A 22,601-nucleotide genomic window follows, 5' to 3' on the forward strand; every position below is an offset into this window, starting at 1 on the left:
TCAAATCCCCTAAATATATCTTAAACCCCAGCACCTATTACAATTCCTATAAAGTAGCATGGCAGTCTTGTGAAAAGAGATCCCCTCTGAGTCCAATTCCATCACGCAGAAACACAGGCTCCAAAGAAGGGCCATCTGCCATGGCAGTGAACCCCATCTGCCATGACCATAGAACCCGTGGGTCTCTTTATCCCTCAAAAGAACCAATACCTGGGGTTGTATCTACTTTGTCTGTCTCTCAGACTCTGCTCAGTTGTGCATAAGGGCATTCCTTCTGACAACCTCCAAACTCTTTTTTAGAGACTCATAGCCTTATAATCTCATTTCTCCTTTCCATTTCCCCCTTACATTAGGTCAATCAGCATTTTGAAGTATGTAGACAGGGATATTCTGCTGATCCGTATTGAACCTTTAATTCAAGGTCATTTTCTAGTTGTATCTTCAGCTGGTATGTGGTAGTGGTCCCTCGGTGCCAGGGAGGTTCATCCCCGGGTGTCATGTCCCTCGCTGGGGGGAATGCACTGCATCTACATGATGAATTTGGCTGTGAGAGTGGCCACATTTGAGTAACATGAAGGCTGTCAGGAGGAAACTCCCAGGCACAGTGCTACTCTAGGCCTTGTTCTTATTGCAGGTGTATAGGCTCAAAAGCATAGCCATTAGTATCAGGAGCCCACTGTTGGGCCCTCCTTCCTTCCTGGTTCTTGCCGTTGCACCTGGGGGACTGCCGCTGCTCCTCCAGGGTCCACGACAGTGACCCCCCCGACCAGGGGCCCGGTACCCCCCAGCTGTTGTTTTTAATTGTTTCCACTATGAGTATATCTAGACATTACTATATACCCTGGGCATATGCCCTGTATAACTCCCTGTCAACCCTATATATCCTGTCAATAACATCCTATATCAGTATTCCACCGCTGCCTTTGTTGAACCACTCTGTGATACAAAACTTCCTGTAAAGTGAATCCCAACAAATTGTCAGCTTCACAAGAGTCTTAGATCACCGAAATTCATATATACAATATACAGTACTTCCCCAGATCCACCATAAAACCTTTTCCCTTCTGCAGTGATAATCTTTTAACTTATTCATATCATATTTCCTGAAACTGATGTAGAGATTCCGAGACAATAGCTTTCAAACAAGGTGACAGCTGTACTTGCTATGTGGTCCATACTTTAGGTTGTACAGTTTTCTAATTTTTTTAGTTATCCTATGTTTTGCCTTATGGTTTACATTATTAGTCTGTCGTCCCCTATATGTTTTTGGTGTAATATTACATGTTTTATATTCATCCTCGTGTACTCTCACAAAACTCCTCTCTTGCCCCCATATTTACCTTGGTTCCATCCATTCCACATCCATTTTCCCCTCCCCTTGGGGCCCACAACACCAGCCAATCTCCATTTCCCAAGAAGCCATGTCCAGAGATACTTGCAGCAGTATTCAGGGCCTGACTTTCTCAACTGCCCTGTTGCCCTGGGAGCCATCCTTTCTCACGAGAGATACAGTTCTTTCTATTTGATGGCATTAGTCTACTCCAGGATGTGGGTTCACCCCAACTCTCACTTCTTGGGTCTCTTCCCAATGGTACTACCCACCTTGGCATCATTCATTCTTATATATATATGTGCATTTAACATTCAAAGAGTATTGTTCAAGCAGCTAATCTAAACAGCATGTCAGGCACTGATAGAATCAACAAATATGAATAACCCTGCCATCATGGAGTTCATATTCTAGTCTATTAAAATATATGTGAGTGGTAAATAAATACATTGCAATACATGTTAGAAGATGATAAGTGGAATGAAAAAAAAGTGCTGCAGGAAGAGGGGGCTGTGAGGCTGAGGAGAGGGTAGGTGTAGTTTATGCTGGATTTTTGGGGTAGGCATCACTCAAGGGTGGGGGAGCAAAGCATGCTTTGTGTATGTCTGGGAAAAGTAGTCCAGGTGGAGGGGACAGCCAGTGCAAAGGCCTTGGGAGGCAGGGATTGTGCCTTGTATTATGCCTTGTATTGTGCCTTGAGAAAGAGCGTGAGAGGAGTGTGGCAGGGCTTCGCGGGGTGATAGGAGGATGTTAGGAGATGGAGTCATAGGGCCAAACATGGTGGGGTCCCATAGAACATTGTAAGCACACTGGCTTTTACCCTGAATTCAGTGGGGTGCGTCTTAGTTTGCCAGGCTCCTGTGACAAATATCACACAGTGGTTGCCTTAACAACAGGAATTTATTGTCTCATTTCGGAGGCTAGAAATCCAAAATCAAGGTGTTGGCAAGGCTGTGCTTTTTCCCAGAAGTCTGCAGCATTCTGGTGCTGGCTCTCCACAGTCCTTGGGGTTCCTTGGCTTGCATCTCTGCCTCCCCATCACACGGCGGTCTCTTGCTCCTTACGTTTGTGCTTCTGGTTTCCGCTGACTTTGGCTTCCTCCTGGTTGGCCTTCTCTGACTTCACTTTATAAGCCTCCCACATTCAAATTAAGACCCACCCTGGTTCAGTTGGGCCACACCTTAACTAAAAATAACATCTTCAGAAGGACCCCCTTACACTGGGTTCACACCCAGGGACACAGATTAAAATTCACATGCCTTTTGCCGAGGTATATGAATCATTCAGTCTACCTCCGGGAGCCCGTGAGGGAGTCTGAGGAGGGGGGTGACATCATATAACTTCTTGTCCCGGGATTGCTTTGGTCACCCCCTTGAGGCTAATCTACAGGGACCGAGACAAGCATGGCAGCAGGGAGGCTGATTGGAAGAGTGATGTGACAATCTGGGCCAGCGTTGATGGTGCTTGGGCCAGGGCGCTAGCGGTGCGGGGGAGAGACGTGATCAGAAGCCAGATGATGCATTTCACTCCTGCCAGTTATTTAGTGAGCATCAATTATACACCAGGCATTGCACTTAGAATGGGGGAGTGTGAGCCAAAGAAGCTGCACTCTCTGCCCCTTAGATTCTCCTGTCTAGCAAATTGATTTCATGGTTTGACATCAGAGATGCTGTGTGCCCCACAGCTGTGTGCATTGTGCCCAGTTTTTACATTGTCTCCAATGACTAGGTCCACGGAAAGAAGACACTGAGGTCTAGGCTGAGAGGTGAAGGGAGACAGTGACACAAGTATGTGATGCAAGTGGGGGGCAGAATAGAGCTTTGCTGAGTGTTACTTACTTCATGATCCTGAATTATCCCAAGCAGGACTGGACCTAGAGCCCAGTGAGCAAAATTTAAGGAAGTGCTCACTGTTGGGTGCCAACCCTATATTTGCATGACCTTGAGAGTACTCCTTTGACTCTTGTACTCTGAATAAGTCACTGCTTATCCCTAGCCCTGGCCCTCATGTCAATTCAAATATTTTGTATGTGTCCCTAGTTTACTTCAGGTTTGTGGACTCTTTGCGGTGGAGAAGATATTAATTTGTGACAACTGTCTTCCAGCCCTCCTCCCGAGAGGCTTCATAGACTCTCCTGCAGTGTCAGGTTGGGAGAGGGGTGTCACAGAACAAAGAATTCCTGGGCTTGAAGGGAATACACCGATCACCTAGCCCAACTCCTTCATCCTACACCTGCTACACCGGGAGGGTCGGAGCCTTGCTGGAGTCACTCACTGACCCACTGCTGCCATCCCTGTGCTTGGTTTCCCTGACTCTTGCAGTCATTTTAAGCAGGCAAAGCATTTTATCCAAGCTGCCCTCAGAGTCCCTTCCTTCTGGGGTCTTCTACAAAGTGTGAAGGGGGTGTGGGCTTCTGGCAGGGTTTTTTCATGCTTGTCTTGCAGGGTTATGATCAAAAGGTATGCCCTTTCAGGCAAATAAATGCTCCAGTGCATGACATCTGGGGGATGGCATCTGGGGTATGGCATGGCCCCCAAAAGCCCTCCTTAATGTCTTCTTTTACCAATGCTGACTGAGCCCCAAGACTGACATCACCAGGGAGAGAAGCAGGAGGGACCTTGACAGCACCTGCAAGCACCTCCTAATCAGGCCACCTGAATGCTGGGCTCTGGTATGTTTTTGGAGAAGCAGTCAGAGCTGAGGGGAAAGGGCTGAGGTCTTGAAGTCATGCAGACCTGGCTGCAAATCTTGGCCCTGGCTGTTTACTATTTGAATGATTTTGAGCAGATCACTTAATTTCCCCAAGACTCAATTTCCTGCTCTTTTTAGTAAGTGGAAAAGGTATTCACCTTTGCTGTTATTGCAAAGATTATAATCAGCATAAAATACCTGCTACATTACATGGTATGTATAAGTATTCAACAAATGGGAATTATTAAATCAGGGGCAAAAAGAATCCCCAAGTGTTGGCAATGCTTAACCCACAAAAGACTTGATTGTGATAGAAGGGATGGTATGAAGACAGATTTCTGAGCAGAAGGAAGCCATTTAAAACTGAGCACTTAGCAGTAGCACTAGCTTTTTCTGGCTACTTGATCCATGTGTAGGGAGCTGGCCCACTGCATCACCCTGTCCTCTCTCCTCTCACTTGACTGAATGAAGCTTTCACTTCACTGTAGATGATTAAGGACCTCAGAACAAGAGAAAGGCTGTGTGTACCCTGGCCTTTTGGTTACAGTGCAGAGTAGTCTATTAACTAAAACATCCCTAGAGTGGTTGCTAGCAAGAAAGAGGGTATGTTTGTAGGGGGTGGGGGAGAAGGGTTTGAATTTTTACTGACTGCTTCAAGACTGTCCCTCAGGACAGGACATTCAGGAATCCAGGACACTCAGGAATCCAAGACACCCCAGGTGAGTCAGGCCGGGTCGGATGGCCTCGCCCTCTGCAGCATGTGCAGCTGGCTTCTTCCTCTGGAATGGCCATGCGTGGACATACACGATGGTGGCCCTGATTCCCTGGCGACGCCTAGTGCCAGCCACTAGGAAATGCATTGCTTCGTTGTACTGATTCATGATGATTGTAGCAGCAAGTGCACTGGAAAATGTTTTGTGAAGGAGTGTGTCTTTGTAGTGGGCCCTGCACTGCTCTGCAGGTAAATCCTTGCAGGATGTGAGGGGCTGCCTGGGGCCACTTGGGGCAAGTGGAGCTGAGTCTTGAGGCTGTGGGTGTGTACACCCAGGCAAGGGGGAGAGAGATTGGGATGGATGGAAAGAGAAAGGAAAGGAATGGGAGGAGTGGGAAAGAAAAGAGGAGAAAGGAGAGGAAAAGAGGGGGGAGAGGGAAAAAGGAAAGTGAAAGAAATCAAGAAAAAGAGAAGAAAGGAAGGGAGGATGGATTTACAGGAAATGAGTGTATTCTTTGTTCTAAGCATCTTTCATACCATACCCTATTCAATCTTTTTTTTTAAAGATTGATTGATTGATTGATTTCTCTCCCCTTCCCACACACCCCCTGCCCCGATTGTCTGTTCTCTGTGTCTATTTGCTGCGTCTTCTTCTTTGTCCACTTCTGGTGTTGTCAGCAACACGGGAATCTGCGTTTCTCTTTTTTGTTGTATCATCTTGTTGTGTCAGCTTTCCGTGTGTGCGGCACCATTTCTGGGCAGGCTGCACTTCCTTTCACGCTGAGCGGCTCTCCTTACGGGGCGCACTTCTTGCACATGGGGCTCCCCTACACGGGGACACCCCTGCGTGGCACGGCACTCCTTGTGCGCATCAGCACTGCACATGGGCCAGCTCCACATGGGTCAGGGAGGCCTGGGGTTTGAACCACGGACCTCCCATGTGGTAGACGGATGCCCTAACCACTGGGCCAAGTCTGCTTCCCCTCCTATTTAATCTTAAAGGCACCGTGCATGGGCAACTCCACACGGGTCAAGGAGGCCCGGGGTTTGAACTGCGGACCTCCCATGTGGTAGACGGACGCCCTAACCACTGGGCCAAGTCCGCTTCCCCCACAATTCCATCTTAAAGGCAACCCTTTGGGTTAGACAGACTGTTCATCTTTTATCTTTTATTTGTGGAAGAGGAAATGAAGATCTGGGAATTCAACTCTAAACTCAAGTTCTTTTCACTGTAGATTACCATATAAGAGAAAGAGAGACAGAGAAAAATGGACAAAGAGGAATATTGAGACAGACACTCAGAGGAAGACAAAGGCAGAAAAGCAGAGACAAAGAGAGAAACTGAGACAGTGACAAAAGCAGAAAGATTGAGAAATAAAGAGAGAAAGAGATGGGGGGAGAGAGGACCATAAAGGAAAAGAGTGACAAGGAGGAGAGGGGAGAGCAAGGAAATGAATAAGAATATAATCAGGAATGAGATTTGCAAAGTGAAAATGAGTTGGGTTCAGCTGATCTTACACATTATGTAAAATTCTACAATATTCCAGATGGAAGGGCCTGGAAATGACAGTCCTCCTGTTTCCCTGGGAAGCTAGCTGTAACACTGACCATCTGGCTACAACTGAGGCTGAGGTCACTCCAAGGAAGAGATCCCTCCAGCAGAGTGTAGGCATCACATTCTAGCCTCAGAGTCTCATTTTCCATAAATCCTGACTACAGAGACACACAGACTCTGCCCTTCTCTGGACTTCTTTACTTCTTGCCATTGATGATATGGGCAGGAAATGAAGTTATAGCTTGTTGTGTGCAGAGGGCTTATCTGGATACTCATGAGTCTTTTTGCTTTAATTTCATAAATAAAATTTGATTTTAAACTCACCAACATAGTTTATGCTTGGAAAAAAATCCATTGAGTACCTTTTGTGGGGTGAAGAACCCTTTTGCAAAGTGAATAATTGCCCTCAGCTTAATTTATTTGTGTATTTCACTTTGCTCTTTCAGGTTTTGTTCACAGGGGGAACAACTGCATTGTTAATCATCATGCGTTCCAAATGGCTTAAGTGCACATTTCATCTGTGTGGCATCCTTGCGAATGATAGGGGGACAGGGCTTATGCTCCCTGTCTTCGAGGTTAGGAGGATGAGGTTCAGAGAGAGCAAGGCACCCAGAAACTCAGGGGAAAACCGAGTTCCCAGGTCCGCTGGGATGGACAACCACATCCATCGTCTATTATCTCTTAAAGCTCAGCAGACGTCTGGTAGATGCCAGGTAGGGTCACCAAGGTGAGTCATTTTGAACAAGACTCAAATGAGCTGGGAAGGCTCTCCAACTCGAGCCAGGCAGACCTGCATTCGACTCCTGACTCTGTCACTTTTGTTCCATGTGAACTGGGTCCTTTAACTCCTGGGGACATCTGTTTCCTTGTCTGTTAAAATCAGCACCTGCTTTGCAGAGTGGTTGGGTGGAGAAAGGATGAAAGGGTGGGGATCATGTACATTATGCTTTCCAAGCTCTCAAAGTGTGTCTTAGCCTTTCCCTTTTTTGTTTTTTTTTTAAGATTTGTTTATTTATTTCTCCCCCCTCCCTCCATTGTCTGCTCTCTGTGTCCATTTGCAGTGTGTTCTTCTGTGTCTGCTTGTATTCTCATTAGGTGGCTCCGGGAACCCATCCTGGGACCTTCCAGAGTGGGAGAGGGGTGATCATTCTCTTGCACCATGTCAGCTCCCTTGTCTGCTGTGACTCTTATTGTCTCTCCTCTGAGTGTCTTTTTGTTGTGTCATCTTGCTGTGTCAGCACTCTGCCTGGGCCAGCACTCCTGTGCAGGATGGTGCTCCTGTGCAGGGTGGCACTCCTGTGTGGGCCAGCACTCCGCGTGGACCAGCACTTCTGCATGGGGCTGCACTCCTGCACAGGCCAACACTCTGTGTGGGCTAGCTCGTCACATGGGCCACCTTGCCTTCACCAGGAGACCCTGTGTCTCGAACCCTGGACCTCCTATATGGTAGATAGGGCCCAATTGCTTGAGCCACATCTGCTTCCCAGCCTTTCCCTTTTTCCAAGTTGTAACTGAGGGAAGAAGATAATCAAGGAAGACTGTCCAGCCAGAACTCTAAGAGTCATCATAGCAATCACAGATAATAGCTGTGAAGGCTGACTGGAAAATGGGCCCTCTTCAGGTGCTCAGTGACAGTAACCTCATTTTTTAAATGAGAAAACTGAGTCTTGACCAGAAATGGGAAAGTTTACATCATCATAGAGCCATTAGGAGGCAAATGCAGAGTTCAGAACTCTGTGCTAACTCCAGCGCCAGCTTTCTCTGCTTTAAATTGCCTTTCTCCACCCAAAACACTTGGATTCAGCATTTTGCAATGACTATTTTTGTAGAGAGATCTGCAGGGCTCCCCGGTTGCTGGTAATGCCCATGATGCAGTGAGACAGAAACTGCAGCTTTCTCCATTTGCACTGTGACCTGCCCTGGCACCTGCTGTTCTCTGTACCCGCAAAACTCCTCTTCCTCCTTGAGATGGAGGCTGCACCCCTCAGGGAGTCCCAGCACAATCTCTGGGGCTGGCTGATGGATTCAGATCCTAGCTGTGGCTATAGCTGTAGCTTGGTGTGATCTCTCTGTGCCTCAGCCTACTTATCCTCAAGATGGGGTTAATCATAGAAGCTACCTATGCGTGGCTTGTGAGGATCCTACACGTGGATGTAAATAAATAACTTAGAATACACTGACAGTTTCTCTCTGTTCCTTCTCTTTTATTATTATCCTTCCTTTCTGGCATATCCCCTGAGCCTGGCCATGTCCCGGGCTCCCTTCTCCGGCTCCCGTGGCACTGTGCATGAGCTCCCTCCAGCCTGAGCCCTGCCTTGTGTAGAGCTGGGTTTCCTTCTCAGTCTCCCCTACTCACAAGTCAACCAGGAGCTCCTAGATTCCCCTGTGCCCCGACCTCACCTGTGCTGGGCACAGAGAAACTGTGCAGCGAATGGCAGATGGTCTAGGGAAGTAAGATCTGGGTGGGAGATGAGGCAAGAACCATGTAGGGAGAACAAAGGAAGGGACTGACACAGCAGGAAGGTTGGGATGGAAGCTGCAGCTGAGAGGGGCCCGACATCTGGAGGACACGGGTCTCGGAGGGGGTGGGGACCAGTCTTGACAGCAGTCGAGGGGCTGGTATTGCTGGCATAACAACAACACAAGCCACAGCTTTACTGTTTACTGTTCACCCACATGTCTGGCAGGGTGATGTTATTAATAAATTATTTCCAATCCTCAGGTTAGTTTTGTAAATTATGTTTAAGATCCCCATTTTCTGATGAGGAAACCGAGGCCCAGAGAGGACCGGTGATTAATTCATCAGCACCTAGGAGACTGAGGATTCTGCCTCAGGTCTCTTTGATTTCCATGTTGATGTCCTTTCCCCTTCGCCAGAAGGCTTGAGCTGGCTCCCCACACGCCTCCCGCCTCCCGCCTCCTGTATTCATTTGAGAAGCTTAGATTAGGCAGAGCTCTGGGGTGAAGGGTGGGGAGGGCCTGTAATGGTGCAGCCGCTCTCCCAGCAGGCTCAGCTCTGTGCTTGTTCCCCGACAAGAGCCAGCTCCTTCCTGGTTGTTTGAGATGCCTGCATCTGTATCCGCTCCAGTTAGTGAGACATCTTCACCCCCCTCCAGACTCAATCAGACAGTTTTGAGGAAATCATCTTCCCCACCGGTTTTTCTCCCAGACACTAATTTATCAATAATTGCATGTATGGTGCACTCAGGGATGGAGAGGGAATGGAACCAGTGGGGGGGAGTGCCTTGGCTGGGACCCCAGAGTAGGGTCCCAGTGCGGCCTGGCTGGTAGCTCTCAGTGGTGGGGGCCGTCCACGCAGGGTACCCACACGGGCAGAGTCAGCACCAATTAGTCCCCGTTAACCTGGACTAAGAACTCTGCTCTACGTCAGACCCAACCGCCAGGCTGTGCCACCAGAACCTGTCAGTCCCTGATTATTTTTTCTGTCTTGCTCTCAGAGGCATGCTGATGAATGGCAATGAGGAACATGCAGCTAAAATGCAAGCATCCAAGTTGGTTGCTGATACTTTGCAAAGATCGAGCCTGAAGCATTTCACTCCAGCAGTATCAGGAAGGAGGGGACATCAAGCGAGGTTGCTTAAATGTCATCAATACCAACCTCCTCTCTTAAAGATAGAGTAATTGAATTCCAGAAAGGGACAGAACCTGTGCTGGGTCACACAGCACATTTGGCTGAGAAGCCTAAGAGGATTTCTTCACTTCCTAAAGGTCCATTTATAGCATCTGATTTCACTTGGATCATGGTCCTCTATTCCCCAAACTCCCAACCTCCCCCCCCCCCCCCCCATATGCCCTCACTTTGCAGGCTCCAAAGAGATGCTGTCTTCATAGTTCAAGTCTTGGTTAATACCAAGTTACAAGACCACATCATGTTAGAGGAAGAACCAAAGACTGGAACTTAAACAAGATTTCAAAGGGTGTTTGGAAATCTCTGAGTACTACTTGCTCATTTTACAGATGGGAGGACCAAGGCTTAGAAAAGGAGAGTGACTTGTCCAAGGTTGCTGAGTTACTTTGGAGTTAGGATTGTAAAATTCATTCCCTGATGATGTCGTTTATATGCAGAACTGTCCAAATGATCTCATTTCCTTACTTAATAATAATTTTGCCACTTAATTTTCCCTTGACCTCTTTCTTCTCAACCTTGAGTACCTCTCCTCTGCTGACTCTATTCTTCTCCAATTCTCAGACCCTGATTTTTCTCAAGGGGTAAGATCAGGGCAGACCTGCTGAGAAAAGGATCTGCAGGAAACTCTGCTGTTTTCCACGCAGGTCTCATATGACCCCTTTCTCATCAATCAACCCAAAGCAGGTTGGAGCAGGCAAGTTACAGGGAGGAAGAGTAATTAACAAGGTTGGAAATATTGGCTGGGGCAATCATGAAGGTCCAGAATGGCAGACTGTGGTGCGAGAACTCTACCCTGAAAGCAAGTCAAAGCCTCTGAGGGTTTGGGGCAGGCTATGAATACAACCAGTCTTTGAAAAGATCAGATGGGGGTCACTTAAAGCACGGCCACCAGTGACAAGACTTTTGCGATAGCAGATATGTACACTGGGCCGGGGCAGTGGCAGTGAGTGGAGACAGGAAGGAATAGGTGAGAGTGAGCCCAAGAACTAGAATCAGTGGGATTCAGGTACCATTTAGATGAAGAAGAAAATAGAGTTCTTTCAGAGATTTTTCTAGATTTCCACATTGCGAAGAAAACAGGGCCGTTAGACAAAGAGATGGGGAAATAGGTGTTTGGGGTACATCAGCAGTTTTTGCCACAATAACATTGCACATGAAATAATCACAACATTTCATTGTCAACAACTATATAGCATTCTTTCCTTTTGTGACACATCTTTGAGGGCACTAATTAGCGAGGACTCAGCTGCACTTGGCTACAAGCTTGGTCCAGATCAACTCCACATGTCTCTCATCCTCCTAGGACCAGTTGCTATCCATAGTATGTTTTGCTCATGACTAAATGCAGGAATGCAAGGGAGAAAGTCCAAGCATACCACACAATTCAAGCCTTGGTTCATATCATATCCTCTACCATCCCATTGGCCAAGGCAAGTCATATGCCAAACATAAAGACAAGGGGTGGGAAAGAAAGTTCACTCTGCCCACCATCAGCCATGGCCAGGACGTGAATATATCATACAACTACAGAGAAAGGGCAACGTGAGACCAGTAATGCAATCAATCACAGGGTTACTAAGCTTTCTGTCAGCATCTCCTGGTCTCCCAATCCCACCCTTTCTCCCCCACTGTCTTAAAACATTGCTTCCTAGAGAAGACTCACATGATTTGAGAAGAGTCTGAGATCTGATCTTGGATGCTGACTCCTGTATTTTCGAGCTTGGCATTTTGGGCAGATTGCTAACCCTCTCCAAGCTTCAGCTTCATAATGTGTAAAGTGGAGCCAATAACATCTTCCTCCCACTGTTGTCATGGATACAAGAGACTATTTAGGTAAGTTCAGCATACAGTAGGTGCTCAATTAGCAGAATTTATAATGCTACCCCTGCTAGCAGAAAATCAACCCAACAACCCTTCATTGCAGGTATTATGAATTTGTTACAATCCTCATGTAAAATATTTGCATTTGAACAGGAGAAATTGGGGAGAACAATGCTTTAGAAGGCTGCCAGTTTAAATGTGGGCGGATTGGAGGTTCCTACTTCTTCCCTAACCCTCAGCAGGTGCTAATTGTTACGTTGATAGTGGCTCTCCTTGTTACCATTGTCTTTGCAGTTATATTCATTGTTGTGATGTTGGTGGTGCCTTAACAGAGCATGAACTTTAAAAAAAAGACTCTGGGGAAACGGACTTTGGCCCAGTGGTTAGGGCGTCCATCTACCATATGGGAGGTCCGCGGTTCAAGCCCCGGGCCTCCTTGACCCATGTGGAGCTGGCCCATGCGCAGTGCTGATGCGCGCAAGGAGTGCCGTGCCACGCAAGGGTGTCCCCCGCGTGGGGGAGCCCCACGCACAAGGAGTGCACCTGTGAGGAAAGCCGCCCAGCGTGAAAAGAAAGAGCAGCCTGCCCAGGAATGGCGCCGCCCACACTTCCCGTGCCGCTGATGACAACAGAAGCGGACAAAGAAACAAAAGCAGACAAAGAAACAAGACGCAACAAATAGACACCAAGAACAGACAACCAGGGGAGGGGGGGAAATTAAATAAATAAATAAATCTTTAAAAAAAAAAAAAAAGACTCTGTGACCTTGGGCAACTGACCAGTCCAGTCTGAGCTTTGATTTCCTTATTTTACCAAGAGGGCATTAGTACCTCCCTTGTGGTACCAGCTGTGGGATGACACCACTCCCAGCGCAAATCAGGCCCTCAGTAGTACGATGCTCAGCCCATGCCACCCGCTGCCAGCCCTGAGCTGGGCTCTGTGGATGTAGAGACTCAAGGGGGCCCACTCAGTTAGAACAGGCAAGGATGCTGAGTTGCTTCTCTGAGGGCCCAGAGAGATGTCTTTCCAAGCTACAGTGACAAGAAGAGTAAATAGGAAAGTGAACAGCTGGCAGCATCCCTGGCCTGTGATGATAAGTGATGACTGAGTTGGAAGCAAGTGAAAATGGAATCCTAAAGAGGATGGCAGGGTGGGAGGAGGGGAGCCAGACAGCCAGGGGGACTTGGGAATAAGGCTCTACTTATCTAGACTCTCCTGGGCAGAGGAGGCAGCAAACTCTGGCTGATGCCCTGGTCTGTGTCTGTACCCTTTTTTGGGGGAGGAACCTTATAATAAAGCAATAGGTGTTACTGGTTCTGGGGACCTGGGGGACACTGCCTTGGGTATTATTTTGTTCAAGCCCCCTAAAATTTACAGATAAATTAAACTGAGTCCCGCTGGCCTTTGGAGAAGGCATACCTTGGAAGCGACACCACCCTTGGTCCTAAGCCCCTTTTCTTGGCACGAAAACAAACTGATGAATTGGCTCCTCTCATCCAGGAGCAATAAAAATAGAAACTACAATGTTTTCAGCATGAAGAAATGCACCCAAGACTGTACTGAGTGCTTTTCAGAGATGTCACTTGATCTTTCCAGCAGATAGGTGATATCAGCCCCTTCACAGATAAAGAAACAGACTGAGAGAGAGAAAGTGACTTCATCAAGTTCCTACAAAATCTGAGCTCAGATCCAGGCTTTGAGTCCAAACCAGGGTGATTCCAGGGCCCACACTCTGAACCACTTCACCAGCCTGCCTGCCTTATGTGTTAAAATGAAGGCACCGCCCACCTTGAAGTGGTTTAGGAAGGCAGCACACAGGATGAATTATTAATAGAGTATTCATAATCAAAGGTCTTTTGTTTTTATGCAAGAGTTTGTGGAATGAGAACACAACATAAAATGGGAACTCAATAAATGGGACTTTGAAGATGTAAACAGTACATATTTTTAAAACAACCCAATCTGGCTATAACTTAATATAGTGTTCTAATAACCAGCACAACAAAAAATTACTTAATTGAATTCCCTTGTGAAAATCACTTTAATGAAGAGATACGACTATTTTTAAGTCTGTGTTATCAATCACATATAAATGTTTGTTTTTAATATGCTTATGGGTATTTCAAATTCATTTTATACTTTCTTAAATTCCTGTTAATGGAAGGGACAGGAAGCAGTAGCCAAGAGCCCTGGGTTCTTGTCCTGGTTGGCCCAGACACCTGTCCAGTGAAGTTGGCCCAGTTCCTTTACTCTCTGAACCTGGATTTCCCCTTCTGAAAAATGAAGCTGGAAAGATTTTGACTAGATGGTATTTAAGAACCTTTCCTGCTCTAGTGGGAAATAAAATTCTATTTTAGACATTTCATCAGTACTCATGTTTACACACTCCCTTTCCTTGGCGAATACCTGTCATGGATGTAAGAAAGTTCTTTCTAGTCTTCTCCAGAATCATCATCATTCTAAATGAACTCAGTCTGAACATGACAATTGCAATATCTTTATATATTCACTAATCCCTTCCTCCTTTCCTCCCATCCTTCTTTCAACAAATGAGTCGCCTACCCTGTTTCAGGCACTATACTGATTGTTGTGATACAGAAATGATTAACACACATTTTCTGTAATGAAGGAACTCTCAGTTTAGTGGGGAAAATAGACAAGAAAATAGTAACAACTTCCCTATCTCATTGGCATAGACATTACTTTTGTGACATACATCCAGCCATGTATTTATTCAACATTTATTTACTGAATATCCACTATGTACCAGGCATTGCCAGTGGCGCTGGGATACAGTGGCGAGCAAGATGGCTGCAGTCCCTTCAAGGAGCTTCCACTGTCACGAAGCTTGTAGTGACAGGGCTGAGAAGCATAGGGGTTCACAGTCAGCATGTGGAAACCATGTCTACATGTGTCTCTAGAGAGTCGTTCTTTGACAGCCTGGCTGCCCCCAGGGAAAGGGTTAATCTTCAGATCTGGCTGTCATAGGCTTTGCATCTTACAAGAATAGAATGCTTGGTTGCAAATAGTGGAGGTTAGCTGAGCCAGCAAAATGGGAAACAGGAGTCAATAAGGGCAATAGCCTTGGCATTGATGGAGATCTTGCCAGAGACACTGATGTAGCTGCTTAGAGTGATCACAGCTGTGGTTAGAACAAGCAGTGACCAGAGAGCAGAGGTTTGGGATCCAAGTAGGCAATGCAGACAAGCAGACAGAATTGATGACTGCCTACTCCAAACTTCTGTGTTTTTTTGTTTTTGTTTTTTTAAGATTTATTTCTCTCCCCCCACCCCATTTGTCTGTTCTCTGTGTCCATTCACTGTGTGTTCTTCTGTGTCTACTTGTATTCTTGTCAGTGGCACCAGGAATCTGTGTCTCTTTTTGTTGCATCATCTTCCTCCGTCAGCTCTCTGTGTGTGCAGCGCCACTCCTGGGCAGGCTGCACTTTTTTTTCGTGTGGGACAGTTCTCCTTGCAGGGCACACTCCTTGTGTGTGGGGCTCCCCTATGCAGGGGACACCCCTGTGTGGCACGGCACTCCTTGTGCACATCAGCACTGCATATGGGCCAGCACACCACATGGGTCAGGAGGCCCTGGATTTGAACCCTGGACCTCCTGTGTGGTAGGTGGACACTCTATCCATTGAGCCAAATCCACTTCCCCAACCTTCTGTTTCTGTAGATGGGGAAACTAAGGAGAGGAGGAAGTAATTTGCTCAATGTCCTCTGAGTTACTATATGAGCACATACTCGAACCCAGTGACCACCTTGGAATGAAAGGGAAAGGGGAAGAAGTGAATGTATTGATCATCTTATTCTTTGCCTGAGCCGTGAGCTTTACTCTTCACTCTTCATTTATTTTTACTTTGGCTCTGTGAGATAGACACTGCAGTTCCTCCCATTCCAGAGATGAGGAAACAGTGCCCAAGAGGTGAAGTAACTTCCCCAAGGTCACACAGCTGGAAGAGGGACAGAGAGGATTGGAACCCAGGACCATCATCTGCCTCCAGAACTCATGCGCTTTCCCTCTGTCTTTCTTCCTGTGCTGCAGGCAGCCGTGCGGGGCTCCCAGGGCGGATGCCTCTCATTTGCAAAATACATATTTGTTGGATCATATGTGTCAGTAATTAATGATCCATTCTGAGGCAGGGGGAAATGGCCTGGTAAGCACATAAGGAGGCGAGGGAAAATGCAGCAACACCCTTTTTCTGAATCAATTTCTGATTCTCATCGATATTCCTAAAAGGAGGGAAAAGCGTAGAAATATATGTGCCCTTTCCTCCAGACACTGGTACCAGAGCTATGACCCTCCGCCTTTGTCCTTTCCATAAGGAAGAGAGAGCCACCTTCCCAATGCCCCTTTGCCCACCCTAGCCTGACTCCCTGTCCCTTTGCCAGAGGTAACCATTTTACCTCTCCTGTTATGAATCACGAGGCCTCTGCCTTGTGGCAGATCATAAATCAGTCCTTGGAGTCTCGAGGACAAATCCCAGGACTTTTAATCTTTAATATTAGACGTGTTTAAAGTGGTGAATATTTCATGAAGGGACTGTTGCATTTTAACACATCATTAGTGACTCCCTCTCCATCCCTCCTCTGGTGAATTATTTCCTTCCCAATCTCAAGGATCTTGGCCCTGTTCCTTCCATTTTCCTTTCCTCTGGTGGCAATCAGTCCATGAGGCTGCACATACTTATTACATGCTCATTTCGTGGAAGGCAGCACGCTGGGGAGGAGGGTGACAGGGGTTCTCCTGCCCACAAGCAGCCCCGCATTAGTTGCCAGGTACTCAGCTACCAGGAAAGGGAGAGAGCTCTTTTTCCTCCTCCTTCCCCTGCTCCTCCCTTTCTGCCTCTCAACAGTCATATTCTGGATGTTTTGACTACTACCTCGGATTCCTTCTTTACTCTCTATTCTTACCACCATTCCAGTCCAGCTATCTTTTTTTAAGCCCGGGTTCTTTCCCAGATACTTGTTAGGCGCTGGGAGTACGATTAACCAGAATTGCACATATAAAACACATTACAGTGCATTTTAACACTCAGAATGCTTTGTATAAAGTCAAATGTAGAACATTTATAGTCAGTCAGTGAAAACAATAAGGCTATTTGATGATATAAACATTTTGACAACAGGAGTTATGGATGAGCGTTGTAGAACCTCTATTAGCCTAGCATTCTATTCCCTGACAGGTTTTGTTTTGGTTTCACAACGTTAAGAAAATCCTGATTCACAAGATACGTAGTTGCAAATAGCATGAGTTTGTTAGCACCTCGACTCACAGTCTCAGTATCTTCCTCAGTGAAACAAAAATGACAGGAGAAAATTTGTTTCCCGAGGCCTGCATAAAATAAAATTACCTGGAAACCTCAGGTAATATGATGATGCATTCCAGTGTCCTCAGTTCTGGCATGTAATGTCTGAGGGTTTATCCTTCATTTTTATTTTTAAAGAAATTTAAGCATAAAACTTTTAAGGGGAAATTGCCATCTAAAATTTTCAAAGTCCTTAAGTCTCCCCCACTGCACCAGGTCTCTCTGTGAACTTGGTTGGAACTCTCGGGTCAAGCCAATCAGAATCACTGTTGGAATCAAGAGCTGCTCGTCTCTGCTGCCCTAGGCTGTGGGCTAAGCCATGGCAGTTCCTGCCAGTGTTTCTTAAGGAGTGCGCCACAGAATGCTAATCCTTTGGGTCATTCCACTAACACTCGCCTGCCAAGCTGAGTTAAGTTTGGAAAAAACTAAATCTGTATGTCACCCTCATGGAGAATCACATTCCACTGGTTCTCAGATACGTACAGTATTTCCCAAACTTATTTATAGAAACTATTTTTGGTAAGGCATCTGTGAACATTCCACAAATATGTTTTAAGAAAAGCCAATAGCTAATTGAGTAAAAATTTATTCCTCATCTTTAAGGACTATACAGTGGAGCAGGACTGAGAACAGCAAAGGGTAGGCTAGGGAGCTTCTGCAACCCTTCCAGGGAAAGAATTTAACGACATACTAGGAAAAGGGACATGTGCTGGCCAATGGAAATGAGCTTGGAGTATATTCCTCTTAAGGCAGTGCTGGACCCTGGCAAGCATTCATGCAACCAGGCATAAGACACAGTCAGAAAGAGAAAAGGATGGATAGATGGATGGATAAATGGAAGGGAAGGAGAGGGGACGTGGGAATAGAAGGAGAGGGGAGGATAAGAGAAGAGAGAAAAAATAATTTAAAAACAGAACAAAAATCAGTAGGAAGAGAAAACAATTTTTCCAAAAAGGAAAATCAAAGGTTTCTTAGAGGAGGTGGCATTTGATTTGGGGCTTATGGATAAATAAATCTTAACTGATTCAAGTGAAGATATAATTCAATTTTCTGGTTATACTTTATGTGTAAATTTACTTTATCCAAATTTAAATATTTGAAAAGAGAACCTCCATTTGTCACCACTTTTTCACATCCTGATTCCCTCATTAAGTTGTAAACGCCTTCAGAGTCTGGGTTGTGCCTTTGATCTCTGAATCCCCAGTGCCAAGCAGAGAGAGCCTGGCAGAGCATGTGGCCATGGCTTGTTGAATGAATACATGAGTGAACAAACAAATGAATGAATAAACTCTTCATTAATCATTGTGGCCAGTAAAACAGACCACTCTTTCCATGGGCTCTTTTTAAAACAAGGCAGCTTATTTTCTTTTCTTTTCCAAGAAAACAAGGAAGCCAAAGGAGATGCCTGTTTTTGGCAGGCAGATGTCACAAAATTCTTTTCTCTTTTCTCTTCAGGGGAGTGCAGCTGTCACGAAGGCTATGCCCCTGACCCTGTTCACCGACACTTGTGTATACGCAGTGACTGGGGCCAGAGTGAAGGGTGAGTGGAGAAGGACATCGGGGGGGGACTGTGGAGGACCCATTCCATCACCTCTGTTCTGTTACAAGATGCCCAAAACCTGGGAAACGGACTTGGCCCAGTGGTTAGGGCGTCAGTCTACCACATGGGAGGTCCGCGGTACAAACCCCGGGCCTCCTTGACCCGTGTGGATGCTGGCTCATGCACACTGCTGATGTGTGCAAGGAGTGCCCTGCCACGCAGGGGTGTCCCCCGTGTAGGGGAGCCCCACGCGCAAGGAGTGCACCCATAAGGAGAGCCGCCCAGCACGAAAGAAAGTGCAACCTGCCCAGGAATGGCGCTGCCCACACTTCTCGTGCTGCTGACGACAAAAGAAGCGGACAAAGAAACAAGATGCAGCAAATAGACACAGAGAACAGACAACTGGGGGGGGGGGGGGAATTAAATAAATAAATCTTTAAAAAAAAATAAAAAGATGCCCAAAACCTCTCTGCAGAGAGAGGACTCCTTCTCTGCAATTGTTGTGGTCCTGCAAAACCTGATGGGACACAAACCCTACTTTCCCAGTAAAGTACTAATACTTTTAGTACTAAAGGTTGACAATTGATGAATCTTCTAGGGAATGAAGGCTAAAGATTAAATCACCTTACCAAACAGTAAGTAATAAATGATCATTTCCTTAACTGAGCAGACAAAGAAAGAGAATCAAGTTTTTATGCATAACCTACTAAATGGACAAGGGAACTTTAAAGCAATGATTCCTTTAGAGAAATAGAGACATTCTCCTATAATGTAAATTTGCCATGTTACCCACTAATTTCTAATGTGAAATTTGATTCCTTGTGTATCTGTTCTTGAGCAGTGTCCACACATGGATCCCATTTGCTTTGACTAATAATAGTCCCCTTCCTCCTTCCTCCCAACAGACCTTGGCCTTACACGACACTTGAGAGGGGCTATGATCTGGTGACAGGGGAACAGGCCCCTGAGAAGATTCTCAGGTGAGTTGACAATTTTGTTGATGCATGATGCTGGGGAATGAAGAGCGGTCTGGTGGGGAGGTGTGGTCATGCATGCATCTTCAGTTGAGCAAGCTTGTGGACCTCTGGGCTGCACTGAGTACAAGGGGAGCTCTAAATACCACTAATGCACCCTCATGGCCCAGTTGGTATGGGGAATTTATTCAGTGTGCCTGGCATCTAGACTTAAAGACTCAGATGCTTAAACTGGAAAAGATACTACCTGTTCTCTAGTCTAGTGGTTTGAAGTTATTCTATAGTCATGGAACCTCTTCCCACCACCCTCATGAAATTTTGTGTGAATCTTCAATATTTCAACCAATAAAGACATATAACAAATTTAATGGCAGAGCTGGGAAGAAGATTTCAGTTTAAATTTATTTGGAGTCCATACTCTTAACCACTGTGCTAGACTGCCTCTGCTGACTGAACAGTTAATTATGGGACTCCAGTGGATATCAGGACTGGTGGAAAGGCAGAACTGAAATAGGTCCCATCTTCAAGGTCTCCATTCTTTGCTATGAAGCCAGGAGGACTTCCACCCAGGTAAAGAAAACTAGCAATGCAAAGCAATGTGTGGGTAAGATGATTAGCAGATTTAATAAATAGCCATCCAAATCTAGGCAAAATTTGTCAAAATTTTAGAAGATTCAGTTGGGTGGAGAAATGAGAAAAGATCTTAAAAGGGATGGAAGGAGGGGGCCCCTCTCTTTTGTTTTCTCTCTGCTTCCCAGGGAGTTGCCCAATGGAAACTCTTACATTGCAGGTCTACTTTCAGCTTGGGCCAAGGCCTCTGGCTTCCAGTCAGCAAAAGCTTTGTGGTTCCACCTGTGGAGCTGTCCATCAACCCCCTGGCCAGCTGCAAGACTGATGTGCTCGTCACGGAAGACCCTGCAGATGTCAGGTAGGGAGATCATCTCCAGTGTCATGCACCAAAGACTTGTTGGAGCACTGAAAGCCCCTCTGCTTCAGTAACACAGGAGTTCTTGTGAAAAATTGCTCTCCATATTGCTGAAGCAGGCAGCGGCCTACCTGATGATGTCAAGAATACTGTCAAATATGCCATGCTTCTCAATGTTTCCTCCACTGGCGTGCCTCATTGCCTTATATTCCAACAATATTGCTCTCCTTTGCATTCTAATAAAATATGAGAGAGGCCAACACATTCTTTGGCTCATCATGGGATCGCTAATCATCTTACCTTATAAAATATCATTATTAATGGTACATTGGAGTTATGAAGATGAAAGCTGGAACAATGGAATTATTTCAATTGTGACTCTGGTACAAAGCCCAGATTCTTTGCCAGATACTTGCTAGGTGTTAGGAGTACAAAGATTAACCAGAATTGACAATAGCAAATACTGGCAAGGATATGGAGCAACTGGAACTCTCATACACTGATGGTGGGAATGTTAATTGGCATTAACGTTAGATAAACCTGTTGAGCAGTATCTATTAAAGGTAAACCCATACACACCCTATAACCCATCAATTCTGCTCCTAGGAATATACCTAACAGAAATGTGCATGTCTGCACCACAAATGATACATGCAAAAATACTAATAGTAGCACTTACATATAGTGCCACAAAGCTGGCAAAACACAAATATCTGTTAACAAAAAAGTAAATAAATAAATTTTAGAAAATCACACAATGTGTTACTATTGACAGTGAATATGAATAAATACAACCACATGCAATATTGTGAGTGAGTCTCACAAAGATAATGTTGAATTATGGAAGCCAGACACAAAAGAGTGTGTATGTTTATAGGAAGATTGAAAACAGTGAAAACTGGTCTGTGATGTTAGAAGAAAGGATCGGGATTACCTTTGGATAAAGGAGGGGCTAAAAACTTGGGGAAAGGGGAATGTGGGGGCTTATGTGATGTTGGTAATGTCTAATTACTTTTCTGTACCTGTGTTTCCCCTTGTGGAAAATGGGGACAAAAGACATTATAGGACATGGAGGGGAGCAGTGAGGATTAAATGACATAATACCTGTGAAGTACTATATTTGGCACATGGTGAACTTTCTAGAAACATTATTACACTTATTGTTACGGCATAGCCTTTTTTTGTGCTTTCTCTTTTTAATATTTGTCTTTCTTTTGCTGAAAAGCTACATCCAATCTAGGGTGCATCTTAAAATCTTAGAATTGAGGGCTGACAACAAAATCCCTTTGTTATGGGGTCTTGGGGGAGATTTACTTGAGTGTGTAAAGTCTGATACAATGTGGTAAGTCTAGAGGTTTTATGTATGTGGGAATATTTGCAGAATGAATGAAGAGTCATATATGGGGTACACATAGAATGCCTTGGGGTGTTGGAAGAGGAAATTCCTTACCAAGGGAATAAGGAAAATATTTTCAGGAGAGAGAACATTGGCAATCAACCTTGAAATGTGGATAGGAATGGCTGTGTAGAATCTAAGGCAGGAAGGACGTTTTTCAAAGCAAAAGATCGAGGGGCAAAAGGGGAGAACTCTCCCCTGGACAGCTCCAATTCTCTATCCTACCCCAGCAGGAAGCTGCTGGGGATGAGATTTCCAGCATTTGAGACACTAATGATATTAGCTACAAAGGTGGAAGGAAAAAAAATCCTAGGTAAATTGAAAGATTCCTTTCAATTCGGAAAACTTTAGCTGGGTCCCGCCTGTGTACCAGGCACTGTGCCAGTTCTGTAGAAAGCAGAGATGAATGAGGCCCACCTCTGCTTTTAAGAATCTCATGGTGTAGCAATGAGCATGAAACAAGAGACTGACTTTAGAGATGAAATAAAAGATACTCAGGGAGAGAGAAGTAGGGGAAAAAAACACTTATTGCTACCTACTGGGCCTTCTTCACAATTTCACCTTGAGCTGGTTCTTCTTATAAGAGTGATATGAGAATAGCTATTATAGTTGGAATAATAATTATTCACAAAGCCCAGCTTTTGGAGCCCCTCGGCGATTTTTCTGTGTTCTCAAATCAATAAAAGTGAAATGG

The 22,601-nt window shown here is 45.6% G+C and overlaps 1 protein-coding gene across 3 annotated transcripts in view; it reads left to right on the forward strand.

The window, feature by feature from the left end:
• The window catches only part of ASTN2 (astrotactin 2), a 950,369-nt gene that overhangs the window by 446,035 nt on the left and 481,733 nt on the right, over window positions 1-22,601 (forward strand). For 2 of the 3 annotated variants that reach the window (XM_058302487.1, XM_058302489.1), the window contains 3 exons: window positions 18,528-18,612; window positions 19,518-19,592; window positions 20,377-20,514. In XM_058302487.1, coding sequence (XP_058158470.1) covers window positions 18,528-18,612; window positions 19,518-19,592; window positions 20,377-20,514 — 298 coding nt within the window. The remainder of the gene's footprint in view (window positions 1-18,527; window positions 18,613-19,517; window positions 19,593-20,376; window positions 20,515-22,601) is intronic. The other variant, XM_058302488.1, reaches the window with a different exon arrangement.

Source organism: Dasypus novemcinctus, chromosome 8, assembly GCF_030445035.2.
Source record: "Dasypus novemcinctus isolate mDasNov1 chromosome 8, mDasNov1.1.hap2, whole genome shotgun sequence".
Classification (NCBI taxonomy): Eukaryota; Metazoa; Chordata; class Mammalia; order Cingulata; family Dasypodidae; genus Dasypus; species Dasypus novemcinctus.